This window comes from Mesitornis unicolor, unplaced genomic scaffold (genome assembly GCF_000695765.1).
Source record: "Mesitornis unicolor isolate BGI_N332 unplaced genomic scaffold, ASM69576v1 scaffold35428, whole genome shotgun sequence".
NCBI classification, from domain to species: domain Eukaryota; kingdom Metazoa; phylum Chordata; class Aves; order Mesitornithiformes; family Mesitornithidae; genus Mesitornis; species Mesitornis unicolor.
Genome location: NW_010200432.1, coordinates 84,798 through 105,117, shown reverse-complemented (window position 1 = coordinate 105,117; position 20,320 = coordinate 84,798). Strand labels below are relative to the sequence as shown.

At 35.0% G+C, this 20,320-nt stretch overlaps 1 protein-coding gene across 1 annotated transcript in view; it reads right to left on the bottom strand.

Moving 5' to 3' along the window:
• Positions 1-20,320, bottom strand: part of FRYL (FRY-like) — a 94,126-nt gene that overhangs the window by 11,356 nt on the left and 62,450 nt on the right. The window contains exons 46-55 of the mRNA XM_010189760.1: positions 19,412-19,552; positions 17,139-17,336; positions 15,736-15,897; positions 15,374-15,448; positions 13,757-13,933; positions 10,913-11,116; positions 9,829-9,999; positions 5,936-6,189; positions 3,796-4,003; positions 2,368-2,517 (exon numbers count right to left, since the gene is read on the bottom strand). Of these exons, the coding sequence (XP_010188062.1) occupies positions 2,368-2,517; positions 3,796-4,003; positions 5,936-6,189; positions 9,829-9,999; positions 10,913-11,116; positions 13,757-13,933; positions 15,374-15,448; positions 15,736-15,897; positions 17,139-17,336; positions 19,412-19,552 (1,740 nt within the window). The remainder of the gene's footprint in view (positions 1-2,367; positions 2,518-3,795; positions 4,004-5,935; positions 6,190-9,828; positions 10,000-10,912; positions 11,117-13,756; positions 13,934-15,373; positions 15,449-15,735; positions 15,898-17,138; positions 17,337-19,411; positions 19,553-20,320) is intronic.

Here is a 20,320-nt window from a genome sequence, read left to right as displayed (position 1 = left end):
TAACAAAATTATGGCACAGAGAGTCACAGTATCCCACATTACTCAGGCAGGGGTGGGAACTGCTTACATGTTTTTCCAAGTGTATCAAGATTATTATTATAGATTAGACACTGCTACTCCCACCCTTTGTGTCCACATCAACCAAGAAGCAAGTTATGGCTCCATGGCATGATGCCACCCAGCACTCAATGTGTGCAATAACATCAAAGTGCAAAGAAGTCAGTAGGCATCTTGTGTCAGCAGTAGGCCATGAGCCACTCCCAGATCGCTTGTGAACCCATGCTTCGATGTAAGGAGGCATCTTTCTGCTTAAAACTACTTTCTGAATGAACCAAAGGCCAAATTTTAATCAAATTACAACGTTGTACCCTTTAGTAGACATTCCGAAACCAAAGATTTGTGCATGAACGCTGTTTTGGGTTAGCCATTCTTTCTTAATGAGAAGTAATCTGATAAACAAGTAAGTTCCTTTCAATTAAATTATTTGAAGAGAAAAGATTTATCTATACAATATTTGCCAATGCAACAACACTAATGTGTGTACATGTATACATACACATGTATACATACACACAAGTCCGTATACATGTGTGCATATATATTAATTATTCCTTATTATATTTGTGTGCCTATATATATGTTTACTTATTTGCTTTTTTAAAACACACATGCTATTTTAGCTAGACAATAGGGTAACTCTTCTTGTGGCTTCTTATCCCAAACAAATTTCTTCTTTAGATTTATTTCTGCTGCTTTTTAAATGGCATAAATTAAACAAAAAACATTACACTTGGTTCCTTTGAAATGCACTATCTGTATCATACTTTTTAGTCCCCATATTCTAAAGCAAGAGCGTAAGAGCAGAGTTGCCTCTTAGCACCAAGGGAAAAAACAGGTCAGGAGAAGAGCCTCAGGTTGGGTCAAAGCCAAAGATGCATCGATCTCAGTCCCCCATCTGACAATGTCTAATAGCAGTTGTTTAAGGAAGGGCAAAACAGGGCAATCATGTGGTGATTCACTTGCTCCCGAATGCTTTCTTAGCCTCTGTAAATGTGTTGTTCTGCATATTAAAAAAAAAAAAAATCTATCCAGGGCTATTTCTTTCACAAATCTCTTCAGTTGCTTTTTGAAAACAGGAACAGACACTGTAAAAACAGACAGGGTTTTGCAGTTTGATTATGTATCACATGAAGAATCACCATCATCTTTGCTTCTGTATATTTCCCAAGTCACTGCTAGCTTAATTTGATCACCCTTAACATCAAATAAGACAACAATACAATAATTTATATAACTTTTCCATGATAATGAAGACATCTATAGGCAGGTTTCTCTCCTAAAGGGCTGAAAAATCCTAGCCTGCATACTCATATTTTATATGGAAGCCATTTAACAGATTTCAAAATCATTGTGATGGAAATGGTCAGGGGGGTTTATATTGGATATTAGGAAAAATTTCTTTACTGAAAGAGTGGCCAAGCACGGGAACAGGCTGCCCAGGGAGGTGTTGGAGTCACCATCCCTGGAGGTGTTCAAGAAGAATGTGGGTGTGGGACATGATGGTGTTAGCTTGACAGTTGATCTTAGGTCTTTTCCAAACCTTAATGCTTTTGTGATTCTTGGAACCTTTTCCAGTTCAACTGTATTTTCTCCTGGAGTAGAGGACCAGACCTGCCCCCAGAATTCAGTAAGTAGGTATTGAGGGTAGGTACATTAGCTCAATGATGGCTTTTTTTTTGCTGTTTCTTTTCTTAATTATTCTAACATAGCTTTTTTTGAGTACTGCTGAACATTGAGCTGACTTGTCAAATTATTATTAATTATAACCCAAGATTTGAACTTGCATAACAATTCAAAGCCGTCATTGTATATTTGTAGCTAGAATGTTTTTCTTATGCATCACTGAATATATAGATAAACAATACAATTTAAAAGGCAAAGTTGCTGCTAGAGAAGTAGTCTTCCCTCTTCTTTGTGCAAAGAATCCAGAATAAATACAAACAAGCCAGGAAGGTAAAGAATAGCAAGAGAATTTAAATGATATGTAGTATCAGTTCTGGAGAAAATGCACTTCTCACTTTTATTTTCAAAGGTTTATGATACATAGTGGCCACCTAACATTGCAATTCCTTTCTGATTTCAACTATAAAAATCACCTTTTTTTAACATCCCGAATTTTTCAGATTTTTCAATTAGTGACGCCAGAGAGCAACCTTTTAAAAGGCAAAAATATAATTATTTTATTGAAACCTTTGAAAATCTTCCCAAGCATTGCTATTTTCCAAATGTTAAAACATCATTTTGTATGTTACATTAAAATGTTTAAGTAGACAGATATTTCCATGTGTAACTTTATGAGATATTTACCGTTTCTGCATCCACAAAGACTGTTGGACATTCTGAACATAACATCATCACTTCCAGAGAACTTTGAAATTTTGTTCCAATGCGCTGTAGACTTTCACCAAGAAAGCTGACTGAATCATTTGTTATAGATACAAACTTTCTTTGAATAGTCTAGAAATCAAATCAGAAAAACATTTATTTTACATTGTATTTTACTACCCTACCCCCACCAGCTTTTCAGATTAACAATTCCAGGGCAAATTTCAATCACGATAGCATATAATTTTGTTATAAAATTACAAATTAATACGTAATTTGCTCTGAAAATGTACATAAAGATAGCTCCAGAAAATGCAAATCAATCAATAAAACCAGCCTGTGTCTATAAAGACAGTTACTCCTTTCACATGTAGGCCTTTAGCATCAGTATAGCTGGATGACTATTTGTCTTTATGCTGTATAGACAGTAGTTCGATTAATTTTCAAGTGTCTGCACTGTAGAAAATTACACAGAGTTTTATGAGTCAGCATACAACCTCTACAGCACAACCTGTGTCCAAAACTGCCACCTGCAGGGTATCTGCCTTCTTCAAAAGTCAGTTCTATGTATATCATGTTCGATTATGTAGACTTGTCGGCTTGTCCTAATACAACACTGTGCTTTGCTATATATTATTTCATAAATCCTAGAAAGTTACATGTAGAATAAAACTATGCCAAGATGGTATTTACAGCTGCAAAGTTAAACACAGTGTAGGAATCAGAAGGCAAAATGGAAAGGTCCAATCAAACAAGACCTGCAGGACCTCTTTTAATCATTTTAACCCTCCTCTGTACCCAGCAACACAGGGAGGAGGGAGCTGCAAAAATTAAGCCATAGGCATTTTGTGTTGTTTACCAGATCTATGAGGTAAATAGAGCTAAAGAGAGGCATTTAAAACTTCCAGCTTTAGTAGATCTCCTGGTGATTCAATTGCCTCTGCAGAAAAAAAACAAAGCCTTTTCTCACAAGACAGATGCAAAAAAAATGGATTAATGTTTGTCAGGCTACAATCCCATAATAATGAATCCTACAGAAAACCCAGGAGGAAGTAATTAATTCTGTAATCAGCACAGAACCTGGATGTTGTTCAAAAAATAAAAGAAGGGACACAACCTGAACTAAGAGCTTACAAGAAACGCTGAATTGTTTTTTCTGAGCTGTGGTTTTGTTTTTTTTTTCCCTTGAGTAGAATCACTCTTAAACAATAAATACAGCAGATACCCCATGTATAGTGTATGACCATATAACATTATTTTAGCCACGTGGCTTGTCTGCTTTTCATTTGCTTTTATAGACTTCTTGCTACCATAATCTTGTGGCTTTTGCAGTTATGGAGGGGAAGAACAGTTTTGAAAGCAGGAGGAAAGGATTTCAGACAACCAACCATGCACTGGCAATTCACTGACCTCAAACAATCTTGAGAAGACGTGAAATGTATAGACAGCGCAAGATCCATCTGTATCAGACAGCATCTGATTGACGTGGCAGCGCCAGGCTTGCTCTTCATCATCGTATGCCACCGGCTGGAAGGCTGCCAGTATGGCAGAAAGAAATGGTGAAGGAGGTGGGGAAGTTTGTACTTCTGGGAAACCATCCTGTTCTTCTTCATCTTGGCTATGAATAACAAAAACCAGAAATTAAGTCCTCTGTAAACTTTTTAGGAAAAACCCACTAAATTTTGTGAGAAGGAAAAATAAGAATTTTGAAATTTGGAAAATAAATAATCAACTAAGGTAACTACGAACTAAGAGTAAAAAATATCAAAAACTCTTGCTACTGCAATATTAAAACTTGCTTATACTCTAATACCGCCAAAGTTTATTAAAACATGTTATTTCTACTCATATCTCCAAAGGGCTATCTGTAGGTTATATATAGCTATATTTTTAGCTATTACTATATAATAGCTATATAGTATTTTATTCTTGCTTCCAATAACTCAATTAACATTAAATTCTTCAAATTTTCATTCATTTAAACATACAGTCCATCAATATCTGTAACGAATTCTAGCCTTCCTTAAGAGAAACACAAGAGCTAATTTAGCAGTGTGACACTATTTTATAACTGTCTTAAGTAACACTGTAAGTGAATGGAGACAGACTGGAACACACTCATGGACAATGAATTTAACAGGCCTTTGTTCCAAGAGCATTCTGCAGTCATACTTTCCATTAGGCACCAAACCTCCAATAAAAACATCTAACTGTAAATTAATCAATGCTACTACGTACAATCATTAACTTAATTGTTAAAATTTTCTGTGTGACAAGGAATGATATATTTTGACAGTTCTTGTATAATTGTGCTTATGCAGCAAAAATACATGTGGGAGGATTCCAAGTACAGACGGTTTATTAAAATAATTTTTTAAACACATACTGTTTTTGTCTGTAGCAACCACCTCATTCACGGTGGCACCAAGTATGTCTTGCACAAGACTTAAACATGTCTCAAACAAGAAGTGTGGGTGCTGTTTTTAGGTACATTTATTTCGGTAGTACACAGCTCAAAAGCTAAGATGTAATCCTTTTCAACAGTATCTATAAGCAAAGCTTCAAAAATATTTTCAGGTACTTTCTAACTAGTGTATCAACCCTATCAATAATTGCCTCTGTCACTTTTCAGACTAGAGCTAGGGGTTCTTTTTTCATGTGTTTGCTTAGTGTAAATAAACTAAAACCTTCAGAGATTTTTCAGTTGTGCATTAGGAAATAAACTGCTATCAACTAGTATGAGCCTTTAATTCTTACAAGGCATACTGCAGTAAGTTGCATATGGGGTGATAAGATTAAATTTGGATATTTTTTTTGTTCCTTCTGGTATGGGTTTTTTGTTTGTTTTCCCTCCTTCTTAGACTGTTACCTTCAAGGGACTTAGGATTTCACTTTGAATGAGACTCAACTAGCTAGGACTAACTATAACTTTTCCTTCCAGTAGTTATTTTTGCTCTCCATATTAAAGGATGGAAAAATGTTATTTTACTTTAAAATGTTTTAGAAATATACAAGAGACTGATTAACTCTAACACTGAAAATAAACCTTGGGCAAACTCAAAGACAAACTGGCCTGACTCCTACAGGAGCTTTGATTAAAACAAAAACTTTTCTTTTTCTCCTGGCTTTTCCTGTCTTTGGGTGGTAAAATAGGTTCTGCCATAATTCAAAGCAGTTCAAGGGCTTTTCCACGTTATGCTGCTTGCAGCTGTTGGCTGCCAAGAAAACACTCCAAAATGCCTTCTGACCTATTTTCGCATTTCTAGCCTATCGATGGTGATGAAATGTGCTAGACTCCTTTTATTCAAGAATTCCCATCTTTTTGTGTACAACTGTCTTCCCTGTACCAGAAAAAACTGCTGAGTAAAGTACTGAGTTTATTTCCTATAAAAGGCAAAACAACCATTATTTCAGATATGCAAAGCATCATTTTAGATACTTGTGTTTTGGGATTCATGGAAAACCCCACACCCATAAGAAAGCCTACTTTGTTTGGTTCATGCACTGATAACACATAATTTCTGTTACTTAGAGCCAATATTATTATTACCTAGACAAACCAGAGAAGTCAGCTTCTTCTTCTTCACATCTCTCATCTAGCTCTTTCAAAGCCAGAGTGACATCCTCGTCACAGATAGACTCAGAATAGCATTCAGGAGCTGCTGCCTCTGCCAGTTCTGGGGTCTCCTCCAACTCAAGAGATTCATGACAGACCAGACTGTCCTGTTGTTCCTGTAGTAGGTATAACCCAGTGTCTTCACTAGCAGTGCTAACCTGTTCATCCCTTACTGCTGAACTGCCCTCCTGTGAAATCAAACATACTCTTATTACTTTTACTGTCAGGGCTTATGTATTCTTATGAGTTTTGTTATGGTAAAGTAACAGAGTTATAAAAATTGTTTACAAATATCCATTTATACTTAAATCATTCAGCTCTTTGGAATGTTCACACAGTTTTACTTGACCAAAGACAGGCTGTTTATTTATAATATTTAGTACTTCTGGTTAATATCTTAGAATATGACTTCAAACATATTTAGGTCACAATGAACACAACCACGACTTTCCTATTTTACTTTTCTAGGTAAGGACCAAAATTACTGCCTCATGTTTTGCCCTTTGTAATATCACAATGACCCTTTCTGTCTTTACTCTTCCTCCATTAGCATTATTAGACTCATTAATATCTCTATATATTGAACAGAGGAATTCAGGTTTGGTTAATTTATGATTAATCCATTTGAAACCTTTTTCTGGATTTTTTTGTGGAATAAAACCAACACTTTCATGTATTTGCTACTTCCTAAAGGCACAAATTATCACACGTTTTGATTCTTATTGTGCTGGTCTTCCTCTGCTGGCATATCCAAGACTGGTCAACAAACTATGGCTTTCCTCAGTCTAAACAGGTCCTCTGACAGATAAATAACTGTAGACATACTAAAAAAAAGACAATTCAGCTTTAAACAGAACTATATCAGTTTATTTCAGTTATCCTAACTTTATCTCACTTTGACTGTGGTACTCCTCAACGTGACACTGCTGTCATTTGACACAGCTGGTGACCTCATTTCTAATCCCTTTTTTTGTAAAAGTTAAATCTGGAATTCTATTGCACAGAACTACCACTTTGTCACACTGAGCAGCGGAGGCACACAGGAACACAGGACACTTTTACACTACACCACAGGAAAATAATTTGGATCGAAGCAGCGATCCATTTCTAATACAGATGTTAACATATGATAGAGAGCTGCACTGATCATGTCTGGTAGCTGTACATAAGAGCAATACACTTTTAGAAAAATTTTAAGTGCTAATTACTATTTATCAAATTTACAGCTAAGTTAATCTCCATAGTGCTATGACTCTCGATTTCTGAAGTCTCATGTGTAACATTGAACATGTCTTTACTATCAACATAAATGTTCTTTAAGTACCTTAAAAATGAGATTTCTATAGTTAAAAACTCCACAGAACCCAAGGAAAATTACTTCTAGTAAACCATTCCATCATAAATCCACAATGCAAGTGCGTAAGATAGAGAATAATTTGTCAGAAACTTTCATATACTTAGGCTTGTAAAACTTATTGTACAAAACTGAAAATACTCTTGTAAGCTAGACTGTAAATTCCCAGCTGGAATATGAAATGTGCTTTTTGCAAATATACATATTATTACTGGGAATCAGCCAAATATATTTAAGTAAAACATTTACTTAACTTTTCGGCATCCCTATAAGAGAAAAAATGAACTTAACAGCATCTAACCAGCACACACACACTTGTCTTTAAACAATGGCTTAATTTTTTTTTAATTTTACCTTTGATAAATTTTGATACATATTTATTTATATTAAATACATTTCTACAACTGACACTTGGCCTGTAATGAAACGCCTGTGTTGACAGAGCTATATATAAAGTATATTAGCATAGAATAAAACAACTTCACTGTGCCATGAATTGTGCCGTATAAGAATTCAGAACAGAATTGGTTTTACTGGCCTCACAAATTCTTCCAAGTGAGTTGATAGTGTGTATATTTTCAAGCTCATCCTGTGAAGAGGCATAAACGCAGCTCTCCCTTTTAGCAACAAAATCTGACTAGTTAGCTAGATCTCGTGGAGAGATAACAAGCGTTTGAACTGTGCTTGAAGAAAACACATATTTGACTGAATCGCATATTCTAACAAGCACAAAATAAACCTGGAACACATCACATTTAGTGATTGCATTTATATGTATTTTCAGTCTTTTTTTTTTATATAGCAATTTTTTCTGGATGCTGCTTACTCATGAAGTTATTTTACAATCCAGTTTAAAGGTTTTCAACATTTTCAGTGACATTGGTGTTTTTTGTGTGAATGTTTTCACCTGGATTATCAGAAGTATAGTGATTTTATAAAGGGAGCTGCAGAAGAACAATGAATAAAAGTATAAAGGCAGTCTTGGAAAGAACTACAAAAACCTAAAAATTAGTTACAGCTGAGAAAGTACCACAAGCAAACAACAGGGAAAACAAAAGTTCTATTGTGGTGAATTGCATTCTATAAAATCCCAGTTTATAAATCATTTCTCCCTTTTGAAATCTTAACATAAAGCATCTGTCCTATGTGGGGAAAAAAATCACCCAGATTAACTGTTCTTCCTCACCCAAAATTCCGTTATAAACAAGCAGATGGAGCACTAACAGAACAATTTGTTTGGCAATCTAAGCACAGGTGCTCTACAAAAGTGAGACAATTCATCAACTGCAGTATAACCAAACACCTCTAAAAAAGCATACGGACAATCATAATGGAAAAATATGAAATATGTGGGGGAAAAGCTGCTTTATAAAAGTCACAATATTCCACTTTTAGAAGGTAAGGATTTTATCACAGCAAACCAGTCACCCACACTTTCCCTTTCTTTTGTTCTTACAGTCATCTTCATTAAATGTTAGGTAGGTGGGTGGATTGCCTGTCAATAAGAGTGATTTTTTAGGTAGCAAACAGGTAGACATTGTTCAGAAACCTCAGTCACTTGAGCCAGTCAGTTGACTCTTTAAACCAAGTTGGCTGAAGAACCATTCTTAAGTGTAAACTGTGCGCTGGTTATTCAAATACACATAGGAATAGTTTAATTTTCTGGAAAACTCAATAAAACTACATTCTGTTAAAGATGGAATTAGCAATGCTTGTCCAAGCAAAGATATGATTGCCAGTAGCACCAACGATTTTAACTGGAGAGATAGAAAGTCCACCTAAACCAAGTCACTGCAAATTCAAGAAGAAAAACAACACATTGAGGTGTTGGCTACAACTGCTAAATACTATAGCAATTGTAGCAGATGAGGTTTTTTAATTTAAAATTATTCAAATGAATTTAAAAATCAAGAAAGGGAAGTACTCACAGATTTGCAGGTGGCCATTAGCTTGAAATCTGTCTCAGTCCACACAGGCCTTTCCAAAAAAGTATACCACTAGCATCTGTGGTCCTTTTTAAAGGATTATTTAATGGAACCAACTGCTAACACAGCTGGCCTGAGGTTTTATTCCCATATAGCACCAATTACATTAACCCAAAGAAAGGAAAAGAAAAAAAAAGTGGAGGGAAATAAAAAAGTATTTGAAATAAAATGTTGCTCAAGAAGGATTTCAACCATATCAAGTAAAAGCATCTTGAATATTAGCATATTTTCATTCTGCATCATGAAATCATCATTATCAGCCCTTCGAGAATATTTTTAACCTGTGGTACGTTCTCTCAGTCCATCCCAAGCAGCTTTCATCTTGAGGGAACATTTTGTAAGAACATCCCAACAGGTCAGAAATATTAAAAAGCAAATCAAATAATCAGTGTAACAGACGAAAATTCAGTTGAAAAGAAAGCCAAAGTTGCCACTAAACACTAGAAGGAGCCCAAATCAGCCATGCACCAGCCCACATTTCTCCCCACCTCAGGCAGCTGGTTGCTAGAGTTATCTAGAGAAGAAGTTTCCAAACTTGGGGTCTCAGTTCTGATTTGAAGCACCTCTTCTGTTCCCACACTGCTAGTGGAATCTTGAGACTGAAGTGATAAACCAGCATGATCCGATACTGTTTCATCTATGGCAGAATCACTGTTTAACTAAGACAGAAAACAAAGAAACATGAAATACTTCATAGTTTATCAAATATACAAATTACAGGGAAAATCACATTATTTTTGAAATAGGCTGTTTCAATATGGTTAGCTATTTGAATTTATTTACATATTACATAAAATTGTACATTTTTACAATTGTAAATTCAGCTTTACACTAAAACCATTACAAGCATTACATGCATCTTGTAACATTTATCTTTGAAGAGAAGTTTCAAGTTAACCTAAGGATACAGAAAATTACTTCCCTTCTTGTTCTCAAATGTCTTTGGAACTTGTGAAATGCTAGACTGAAAACACTGAAGAGCAGAGCTCTTTGTTATGGGCAACATTAATACAAATTTTGCCTAAAGCCTGAAAAGCAGCGTATTACTATCCCTGCTGCTCCCTGTCCAGTTATTTTTTTCCCTATTGTCATTTATGTAATGCAGAAGGACTTCTAAGTGACCAGCATCCTTGATTTTCCTCAGTTATACGTATACTTGCTTCAAAATCCATAATTAATTAGCAATTGCAATGGTTAAACACAACTGAGGCTCCCATGGGATCACTTACTTGTTCTTATTTACTATTTTGGGGCTTTTCTGAAGCTAGGAATCCACCAAGAGACACACCTTATGTATAACACATGCAATTTCGTGTTTACATTTTTTAAAAATATAGTAAGTATAAAGACACTAAAAACCCAATAAATGTTGTACTAGAATTCTAAATCTGTTATGTACCACCAGTAGGTAAAGTAACTCCCTTCATTGATGTTGTTATGAAAAAGAAGCTTAGCCACATAATTTAGTTCCTTTTCAGTTTACTTGGGCTGAAAGCATGAGCCATACTTACCCATTAAAAGTGCAAGTGAAAGCTTAAGTTCTCAGCTTGCTTTCACAGAAAAATAACTTACCATCTGTGAATGAGACAGTATCTGACTTGCAGTCAGGGCTGCTTCTTCTTCTGAAGACTCATCAGTGTCTTCCTGGTTGGTCAAATTCAAGCTGGGTGTGCTACCAGAGTACTGACACTCTTGAAGAGACGGTGTGTCTCCCTTGTCAATACTGTCAAGAGAGCGCCTACGAACGCCCCAGTTGAAGTTGTCCATGCTTTCACCCTGTAATAAAAAAAGTTTTCACACATATTTGTGTACGAATTTCAACTTAACAAAATTAATACACAAATGCAACACAGAAAACACAAGTACTGAATGCATTATGAACAGAGTTTCAATCAGCCCTTTAATTTTATTAAAATTTTAAATACCTTGTGTTAAATCTTGTTTGTTGATAAATTAAAATATGGCAAATTAAGTAGAAATATTTTTACTATCTTCTTGGAAAGTAACTCAATATATAATCTAGAACTATATCAGTATCAATTTTATATATCTGACTAGAAAGTACAAACACACCACAGACAACAACAGATGAACAAGCCAGGGGGGCACCAGGCTGCAACTTACCTGCAGCTCCTGGTTAGCAAAAAGGAAAACACATATAATTAGAAAGAACGAGGACAAACACTTAAAGATACTCTAGAACCAGGGAAAATGTTTTATTACATAAGATTTGCCAACAGTAAAAGACTGATTCAAGCTCTGGGAAAAAGCTTTAGTCATAAAGCTAGTATTTAAAATAATTTCTCATTCTAATGGGAGATTGATTTAAAAAAAATAAACAAACCGATGACAAAACACTAAAACCAGCATGCTTATGATACATTTTCTCTAGTGTAACATGTAAAGCAACTGTTTCAACAAACATCAGATGAAATTCTGTAACTAACACACATGAATCTAAACTGACCACATCCAACTGACAGTGCATCAACAACATCAATTATACACAGGTTGTAGAAAAAACAATGTCTTCATCAACTGTTTTACCAGCTACTTTGTGTTAGTTTTATGAAAGGCACTCTAAACACCAATAGCTGGATGCTCTCTGTTTGCACATTTTAAAGCTGGGATATTTGTGTTTTAAACATTCAACATACTAAGTGAAAACTGTATCTCAAAAACACCATTGTTATAATTCACAAGTACAATAACCATCTTTGATTTTCTCAAGCACCTTGTCAACCTTCAACTATTCATTTAAGTAAGGTGGAAAACCTGATCGGTTCACTTTGCCACTCTACAGACAGTTCTGAGAACACCACGTCTAGCCTCAAATGTGCAAGTATGGGTTCCAAAACTGCTCTAACAGAATGTCTCTTAAGCGTGACTTAAGAGATCATAATAATGTGTTAAACATGCAAAGCAAACTAAACATTTTGTAGCATCTTTCTCTCTCAGTGATTTGTTTTGCTCCAAAAAAGATGAAAAGTTAAGGCAAAGTAAAAGAACTGAAACGACAACAAATTACTACATCTGTGGGCTGAAACACTTAAATTTAATCTGAACATTACTCAGATTTTAATGTAAAAGCCCCAGTTCATGCTGTTGACATTTAATTATTAGCAACATTCTGTATTTTTGGTGCAAAACTAGGCAGCTTTTATATCAAGTGCACACATTTGTACAAGCTGTACTTTTTTTTTCTTTTCAAGTATAGCAGCACATGTTGCATACAGGCAAGCAATGAAAAAGAAACCGTATTTTCTTCATTATTATCTGCTATTAAAATAATACAGACAACGAAGTTAAGATTAACTTGGTTTGGCAAAGTTTTCAACTTTTGGCATCCTACCTGAAAAGCCCTATCTAGCGTTAAAATATTTTACTGCTATTGAGCTTTGATTATTCTGAATTGTTTGACTACTTGCATTCAATATAAGAAACTGCATCTGTATAGTGTGTGGTCACATAAATGCAATACACCATAATGAGCCTGTATTTTTCCTAGAAGATGTAAATACTGGCAGAAGTGAAGCAATACCCAGGAAACTGAGGAAAGTTAGATAAAACTAAACTATTAGGTGGAAGAAAGCAAGACTTTGTAAAAAGGGCTAGATTAATCACAAGAACAACAATCTCAGGGTTTAGATAGGCAGATATTCTTCTTAGTAGCTTGCTGACTCATGACCTGCAAGGGCCTCCATTACTAATTCAATATTTTGTATAGACTGTAATGAAAGCACTGAAAGAAACTACAAATCATTTGATTTCTTTGCCTCAGTCCTTTTACAGTCCTATGTATCCCAAACAAGTAACAATTGTTAACAAAATCTTTACTATTTCTGGATATTTAAATCTGTTTTTCCTCCTCTCCTTTTTTGACAGAAGGAGAAATGGAGGAAACATAAGAACTGCAGCACACCAGATAAAATGTAAAATACAATGCAAGCAATTATGCTGACCAATTGTATATAATGAAATAGTATATCATAAAGTTTGTAACATTGAAAGCTATTCTTCATGTTTTCAAAATGCAGAAACATATCAGGAACACTGATTATGCCATTTTCTTAACATATTGTTCCACAATTAAGTTACCTACTGCATCGCACCCACGTGTTAATCCTGTCATTGGCTTATACTGTCACATCACTTCACTTTCTGATTAAGTCACTTAACCTCCCTCCAAAAATCCAAAAACTCCTGAAAAACACACTCAACAATTTGCAACAACTTAACACTGCTAAGTTTGTGACACAGGTTTCTTTACTGTGCAAGTTAAGTTCAATCATGTCATTAATTCTTCCCAATTGGATTAGTTAGAAGAGCTGTCAATTCCTTAGAATTGCACCAACATAACCTAATTTTTAAAACGTTCTCAAATGGAAATACACAGAAGAAATTCCAAGGTCTCACCTCTGCATCTTCCAATTCAACATCTAAAAAGTCAAAGTCTTTAAAAACTCCAAATTGTTGTTCACTGGTATTATCTTCTACAGCCACTTCTTCCTCTTGAATCACTTCTTCTGTTGCTGAAATAAGACTAGTTTGCTGATCTCCAACTTCTAAGTCTTCATTAGAAGAAAACACAACCTGCAGATATGGGTAAAAATAGAAATAAAAACTTACAACTTTTGTAACTCCAAAAGTCAGCTATCCTGCTTCCCGCAACTTCATAGCACTAGTGGCAGTTTGCTTACTACTGTAATGATAATACTAGGGCAAGTGCAGACTGCAGTTTGTTTTGAGACTATTTGGATTTTAAACTACAACTTAAAGTTGTGATGCTATTTTCTCCTTAATCTAAGAGTTGCAAAGGTAGAAAATACAGAAAAATATATCCCTGAACCTAACCTTTATTTTCATAACCACAATATTAGTCAAACTTAAGAACAAAAATCCATCATAATCATCATCCACACAGGCCATATCATTTTTGCCTACCAGTTTCTGTGGGAGGACTCTATACCTTTAAAAAGGCATCCAGTGCTGGCTTCCAGTGACGAAAATGTTCACAAATTACAATTTGCTGTTTATTTCCATATGAATTTTGTAAAATTTCTTCAGTTTCAGCTTCTAGGCATCTAATTTTATATATTTTCACCTCCTCCCATCAATATTTTTCCCCAGCTAAGAACTTCTGTGTCACAATAAAAAGCAATATTCTAGATGATAACCAAGGTAGGCTACTCACTTCATTTTAAAAGCTCTTAATGTCACCACCACCATTAAGCTCAGTATGTCAGTGGGGGTCTTTTCTGTGCCTTATAAAAAAGTAACACCATCAGCCTATTTTTACTCAATAGTTACAACTATTGTTCCTAACTAACTGATACCATGTTACTTTGAAGGCCTGTGACCCAATGGTCATTTCCAATGGATTCCATGGTATTTTCAAGACAACGTTAACATCCTTGCAGTCCTCAACCATTGCAGCTCCTTCTCTCTAAAGACCTTATTTATAATGGACTATATAATGGATAGAGATTTGCTCGGATCGGAACAGAGGAAACCTAGTTCAATCCCCTCTTCTAGCCAAGACCATTAAAATTCACAGGTGCAGCCTCAAACATACCATACACTACCCTGGAGCTGCAATGTAGTGTTGCTCTTCTGTGAAAAACGTACAGTGTTGAGAAAAAGTATTAAGGATTAGTTTGATCAGTGGAGCTCCTTAGTAGTAATCTGGTTTAATTTGGAAAGGCAAGATTTGAGTTTCAATCCAAAGACTTGTTTTGATAACCACATAAGATAAAAATTATACTAATCCTAGTAAATTATCTTTGTTTTAAAACATATAGTCCTCTCCCTAAGTCAGTTAAGACTGACTTAAATTCACTGAGATGGCAACCTTCTTTTCGGGTGAATTTAAATTCTGTTTTGAAACCTGTCTAGTAAAGAACTGTGCCCACTGGACATCTTGAGGAATAATAATAATTCATTATTTCTAATTCCAGATCCAACACTTGAAAATGCAACAGCATTCTCACCACTGGAATTTAAAAATCAAAACAAACGACCATCACCACTTACTGAAGGATTCTTGGGAAGACCAGATTCTGGACCACACAGAGAAAGCACATTCATTAGCTTCTCCCTGGTTCTTCTCTGAAAAATATACCAAAGAAAAGCACATCGCAAGGCATCAGCTGGAGGTTCAGGCAAAACGTAGAACATCTGCATTTTTAACCAGTCATCTGACATGCTGACATCTTCTAAAAAAGAATCTTACCATTTTTTCTTTTTATCAGTATTAGCTTTTAGTTTACGCTATATTAATTATTGTTTTGCTACGACACAATAAAGACTTCAAATTACATTTCAACAATTTTTGTTTTAAACATTCATAAACACTGTCTATAATATATACATAGTGTGCTTGAGACAAAATATACCTGAGATAGCTGTGGTCTCTTCCAGCTGACAGGAACTAATGCATTTGAATTGGAGCCTGAGGAAGTTGAAGAAGTACTCCGGGTCACAGCAATGACTTTTGGCTTCCCATTTCTACCAGCTGCACTGTGTTGATCACCATACTTGTTCCCAATAATTGGTGTCTATCAAAGACAACAAATAGTTTCTTAAAATTCAAATCTGTATTATTAAAGACTACACATTTACTTTTAAAATTTAGTATTATATAAAATGCAGGAGGGTCTGTCTGTTTGTTTTTAAGGCATGGGCTTCATAGCATGCTAAACCAGTGAGCATTGGTACACTGGCAAATACAAAACTGAATACTTCTACCCTACCCCACAGGCTGCCATTCTGCTGACTTGTGGTTTTTTGAATTACGTAAAGTTTATGCCAGCAATCCAGTTATATTTTTTAAAGACACTTTAAACTGTGGTAAGTATAAAAAGATGCAAAACTTCTCTACAGAATCATTCACAGTCATGAACAAACTCTTCGAAGACCAGCAACTGCACTAACACGCACACGCTTCTGAAAACCAAAGATCAAACCCAGGCCTTTTGACAGCAAATGCTACTCCAATGAACTCTGTGGGAATTCATCCTGTCTCTCAATTATCTGCATGCACTGAAATTTCCAGTAAGGAATTAATTTGAATATAGGACTCTACGAATTTAAGTAATGTTCCTAAGACATCTATAGCTCCAATCATTATCTAGGGTCAGCTTCAACCAGGAGCTTTCATTACTTCCAAAGTTTCTACAATTTTCATATCCCTATATTACACAGCAGTAATTTGGCTGTGCTCCCCCCTTTTCAGATCTAGAATGAGTATCAGCTGTATAAATATATTATTTTCAGTTCTAATGAACCCTAACTGGGTGGTAGGAGTGTAGTTTTTAACTACAGGAGGTTTTTCTTCAGTTGTGTCGATCTCACACTGAGATTCCTACATTCTGTATCCTTCTTTCTCCTCTAAATTTTCTTCCCCTTCCAAAGTCAGAGCAAAACTGCAGTAGAGGGTTTTAATCCTCAGTCCTTAAATGCACAATCCTTCATTTAACGATAGCTTGGAACATTCAGCTGCAAGCAGCAGCCACTGCATTAGCCTGCTCTGACACAGCTGAAATACCCTTGTGAATAATCCTATTGACTTTTAGCAATTAACTCCCCAGACATTCAAAGGGGGGGAAAGGCAAAAATATAACATAAAAGAATTAAAGTTAATCTTTCAGTATGACTCTAATTACATGTATGTAAAACATCTGCTATTCAGCAAGTTTTATTTATTCTAAGGCATATAAATGCAGAAGGCTGACAGAAAACAAATCTGAATTTGCAACAGAAAGTCATTATTGCATTATAACTTAAATATAATAATTACCTCCGATATATCAAAATGAAAATCTAAGGTCTTCCCAGGTAGCTCCTTGGAGACATTATTAAAAATTTTTGTGAAAGAGATTTCAGGAGAACTTATATCACCTCCATAAGACTTTGGAATATCATTAGGTACAACAAGGCTTGCTGATCGAGACACCACAAGTTTCAAAATATTAAGGGCTTCCTTCCAATATGGACTCTAAAAAGAATGCACACAAAACAATCACTTCAGACAAGATAGCCATTTTTAATGTACAGTTGGATTCATGTCAAGATTCTCCAAACCAAAAGCCCTAACCTTCTACGTGAAGCTGCAAGGTGCTAGCACAGGTGGGCAGCTTTGCACCTTCAAGTGCTGGTAAGGCAGCAGCAGCAGCAAGGCACCAGGTCATCCCAGAGTGGGCACTGGGGTCCAGCCAGGCCAGGTCACAGTGCCAGCCACACCAGACTCTGCTCCATGTCCCTTGCTCCCTGTATTTATACTACATTTTTTTACCATTATCTGAAGTACCTGCCCTTCATCCCCCAGAAGATAAAAACTGAAGCACTTGAAAGCAAAATGAATTTTACCTCCTGGCATCTTGAATTATTTTACACTTAGGGGCAGAGTAAACTGAATTTGAAACAGACAGAAATATTTCTTCGCACATTTTGAAGATCTTAAAAATAGCATAAACATTTACAAGGTTTTTATATAGCATCAAACTGATGGAGTGCTTAAAAAAGCCAGGGCAAAAGTATGAGAACATAATAGACAAAGACTGAGTTAGGTGTATTCTCCTTAAAAAGATGATTAAAGTAATGTAAATAAATCAGCAGTTTCAACTACAGAGATTGTGGAGTGGGTCACAGAAGAGACTTACACCAAAAGCAGCACCTTTGGAGGGTTATTTATACTCCTGAAATGTTAGGGATTCTACCTGAAACTTAAGTCTTCCACTTTTTTACATTAGCAGGATGTCTCGTGGTGTTTTTGGTTTTGTTTTTAATTAGGATGCCATGTTTGTTAAAATATTATTTGAAAATTAATTTACAAAATGAACACCACTTTCAAGGCTTAAGTAGTATATGCTGCTCTGTAGGTAATTAAAGTCTTCAACAATCTCTGGAATTTCTGTGCATCACAAACATCAAAAAGTAGTATCAAACTTGAACCATCCTATAGCAACTTGAATTTATTAAAATGCATTGTGACTGCAGAGGACTAAAAAAATTCAGCTTAGCAGCACCACATTTAAACAAGAGGCTCATTTATGATCTCTTTTGTCATCTATAGTAACATGTTTTATTTTATCTATCAAAATACATAGGCTTCTCTGAAATATTTTTTTGTTAGTACCATTATTTTGTTAGCAAATATCACCTAATTAAGATTAAATTCCATGGTAGTGTGGGCTTGCATAGAAAGCTCTGTTAAAGGTTAGAGGCAAAGCAAGCAGCCGTCAGGCCATGAAAACTACAGTTATGCTAATCCTTCCATTTTGGCTAATGCACTCTGACAGGAGCACAATATCTAGAGTGCATATCCATCAATAACAAAACATCCAAGGAACACTGCTTTTCCTGGTTAATTGTAATTAGACCATTTGACTGAAATACATTTGGCAATAATGGAATTCAGGAAAAAAGAAAAAGAGGGGAAAGAAAAGAGAATGTTGTGCACTGAAATGGTTTTATGCTCCAGGCATTTTAATAACATCTTTCAGCAAGATGCTAGGCCTTCTTTCACAAAATAGATTTTCAGTAAATCGTGTTCCAAGGACAAAGGTTCAAATTACCTGGGGCAAAACACTATTGTGCCATCTTTCATGGACTTTCTTTAATAAAAAATCCACTCAGATTCATTAAGGTGCACCATAATGTTCCTCACAGATATATTACTCGAAGTGATTTAAACATGCATTTGACTGTAAAACTTCATTTTGAAAACATATACACTTAAATAAAACATTTGCATAGAATTTAGCTGTAAACATTTCCTTATATTTTAATAGTTCAAGGATCATCTGCTATAACTACACAGAGTTGCCCATATCTGCAAACAGATGCATATGCATCCAGCTAACTTGTAGCACAAGTTGTAAATAAAATTGCACAAGTACATAAGTATATAATAAATTAAGTACATAGGACACAAAAACCCAAACTATGGAGTCTGACTTCCAACAACTATTTTTATATCTGAAATAAATGAATTCTCAAAAAAATACTCCAGTGTAATTTTACCATCACTTTGATAATAAGTAGATAGTAATAGTTTTTCAGAATACCTACCTGAACATATTTACCAATAACTTTTATGATTTCCAAATTAAACTGCTTCACTGGTGCTGCAGATAGGTCAATATGACTCAGAAGACTGTAAATGATCTGCAGTAAGGACTGCTGCATACTGGATAACCCTTTCTCTAACAGCTAAAAAAAAGTTTTAAAAATAGACAGACTTTAATTAGGGTCTTTAATGGTAGCAAAAAGTGAAAACAAACATTAGAATATAGTTACCTTCCATATATATTTATTCTTCCCTTCAAGAAACTTATGTGTACCGCTTCATGTTTTTCAAAATTTTATTTTAGCATAAGAAAATGTAACGCAATAGAACAATGTTCACTGTCCTAATTCAGTCTTTTCCCCTGTATTTTGACACATTAGCACAGATCTAAAGCACCTAATAAAAAAATATTTCTCACTAAATAAAAGTGTTCATAGGCATTCAAAATCTGAAAGCTGCATGAAAAACAATTATGTCTACGCTTTAGAGAAGGCTAGTATGCACAAGCTTACAAATAAAGAAAGTGCACATAAACTCATTCACAAAAATGTAGTCATATTTTAAAAACCATCTTCATCAATTTGAAGTTATATACTTCAAGGACAAGTTCTACAAGCTTTTCACACAAGGTACTTTTTCAAAGCTAGTAACAGTTCTCCTGTATCAATGGCTGGCAGAATCATATACTGAATTCTATAATTTAAATTATCTTTGATTATATACTGTGCAATATTTACAAACTAAACTTTGAAATTAGCTTTTTGGTTGTGATAAGGACATCTTTAAATGCATATCTGGCTAAAAAAAGGTCTCTTAAAATTTGTACTAAGTATATTTTGCTAAAGCCAAAACTGTGCACATTTTATTCATGTAGTATGGAATATAAATGTATACTACAATATATTACTATC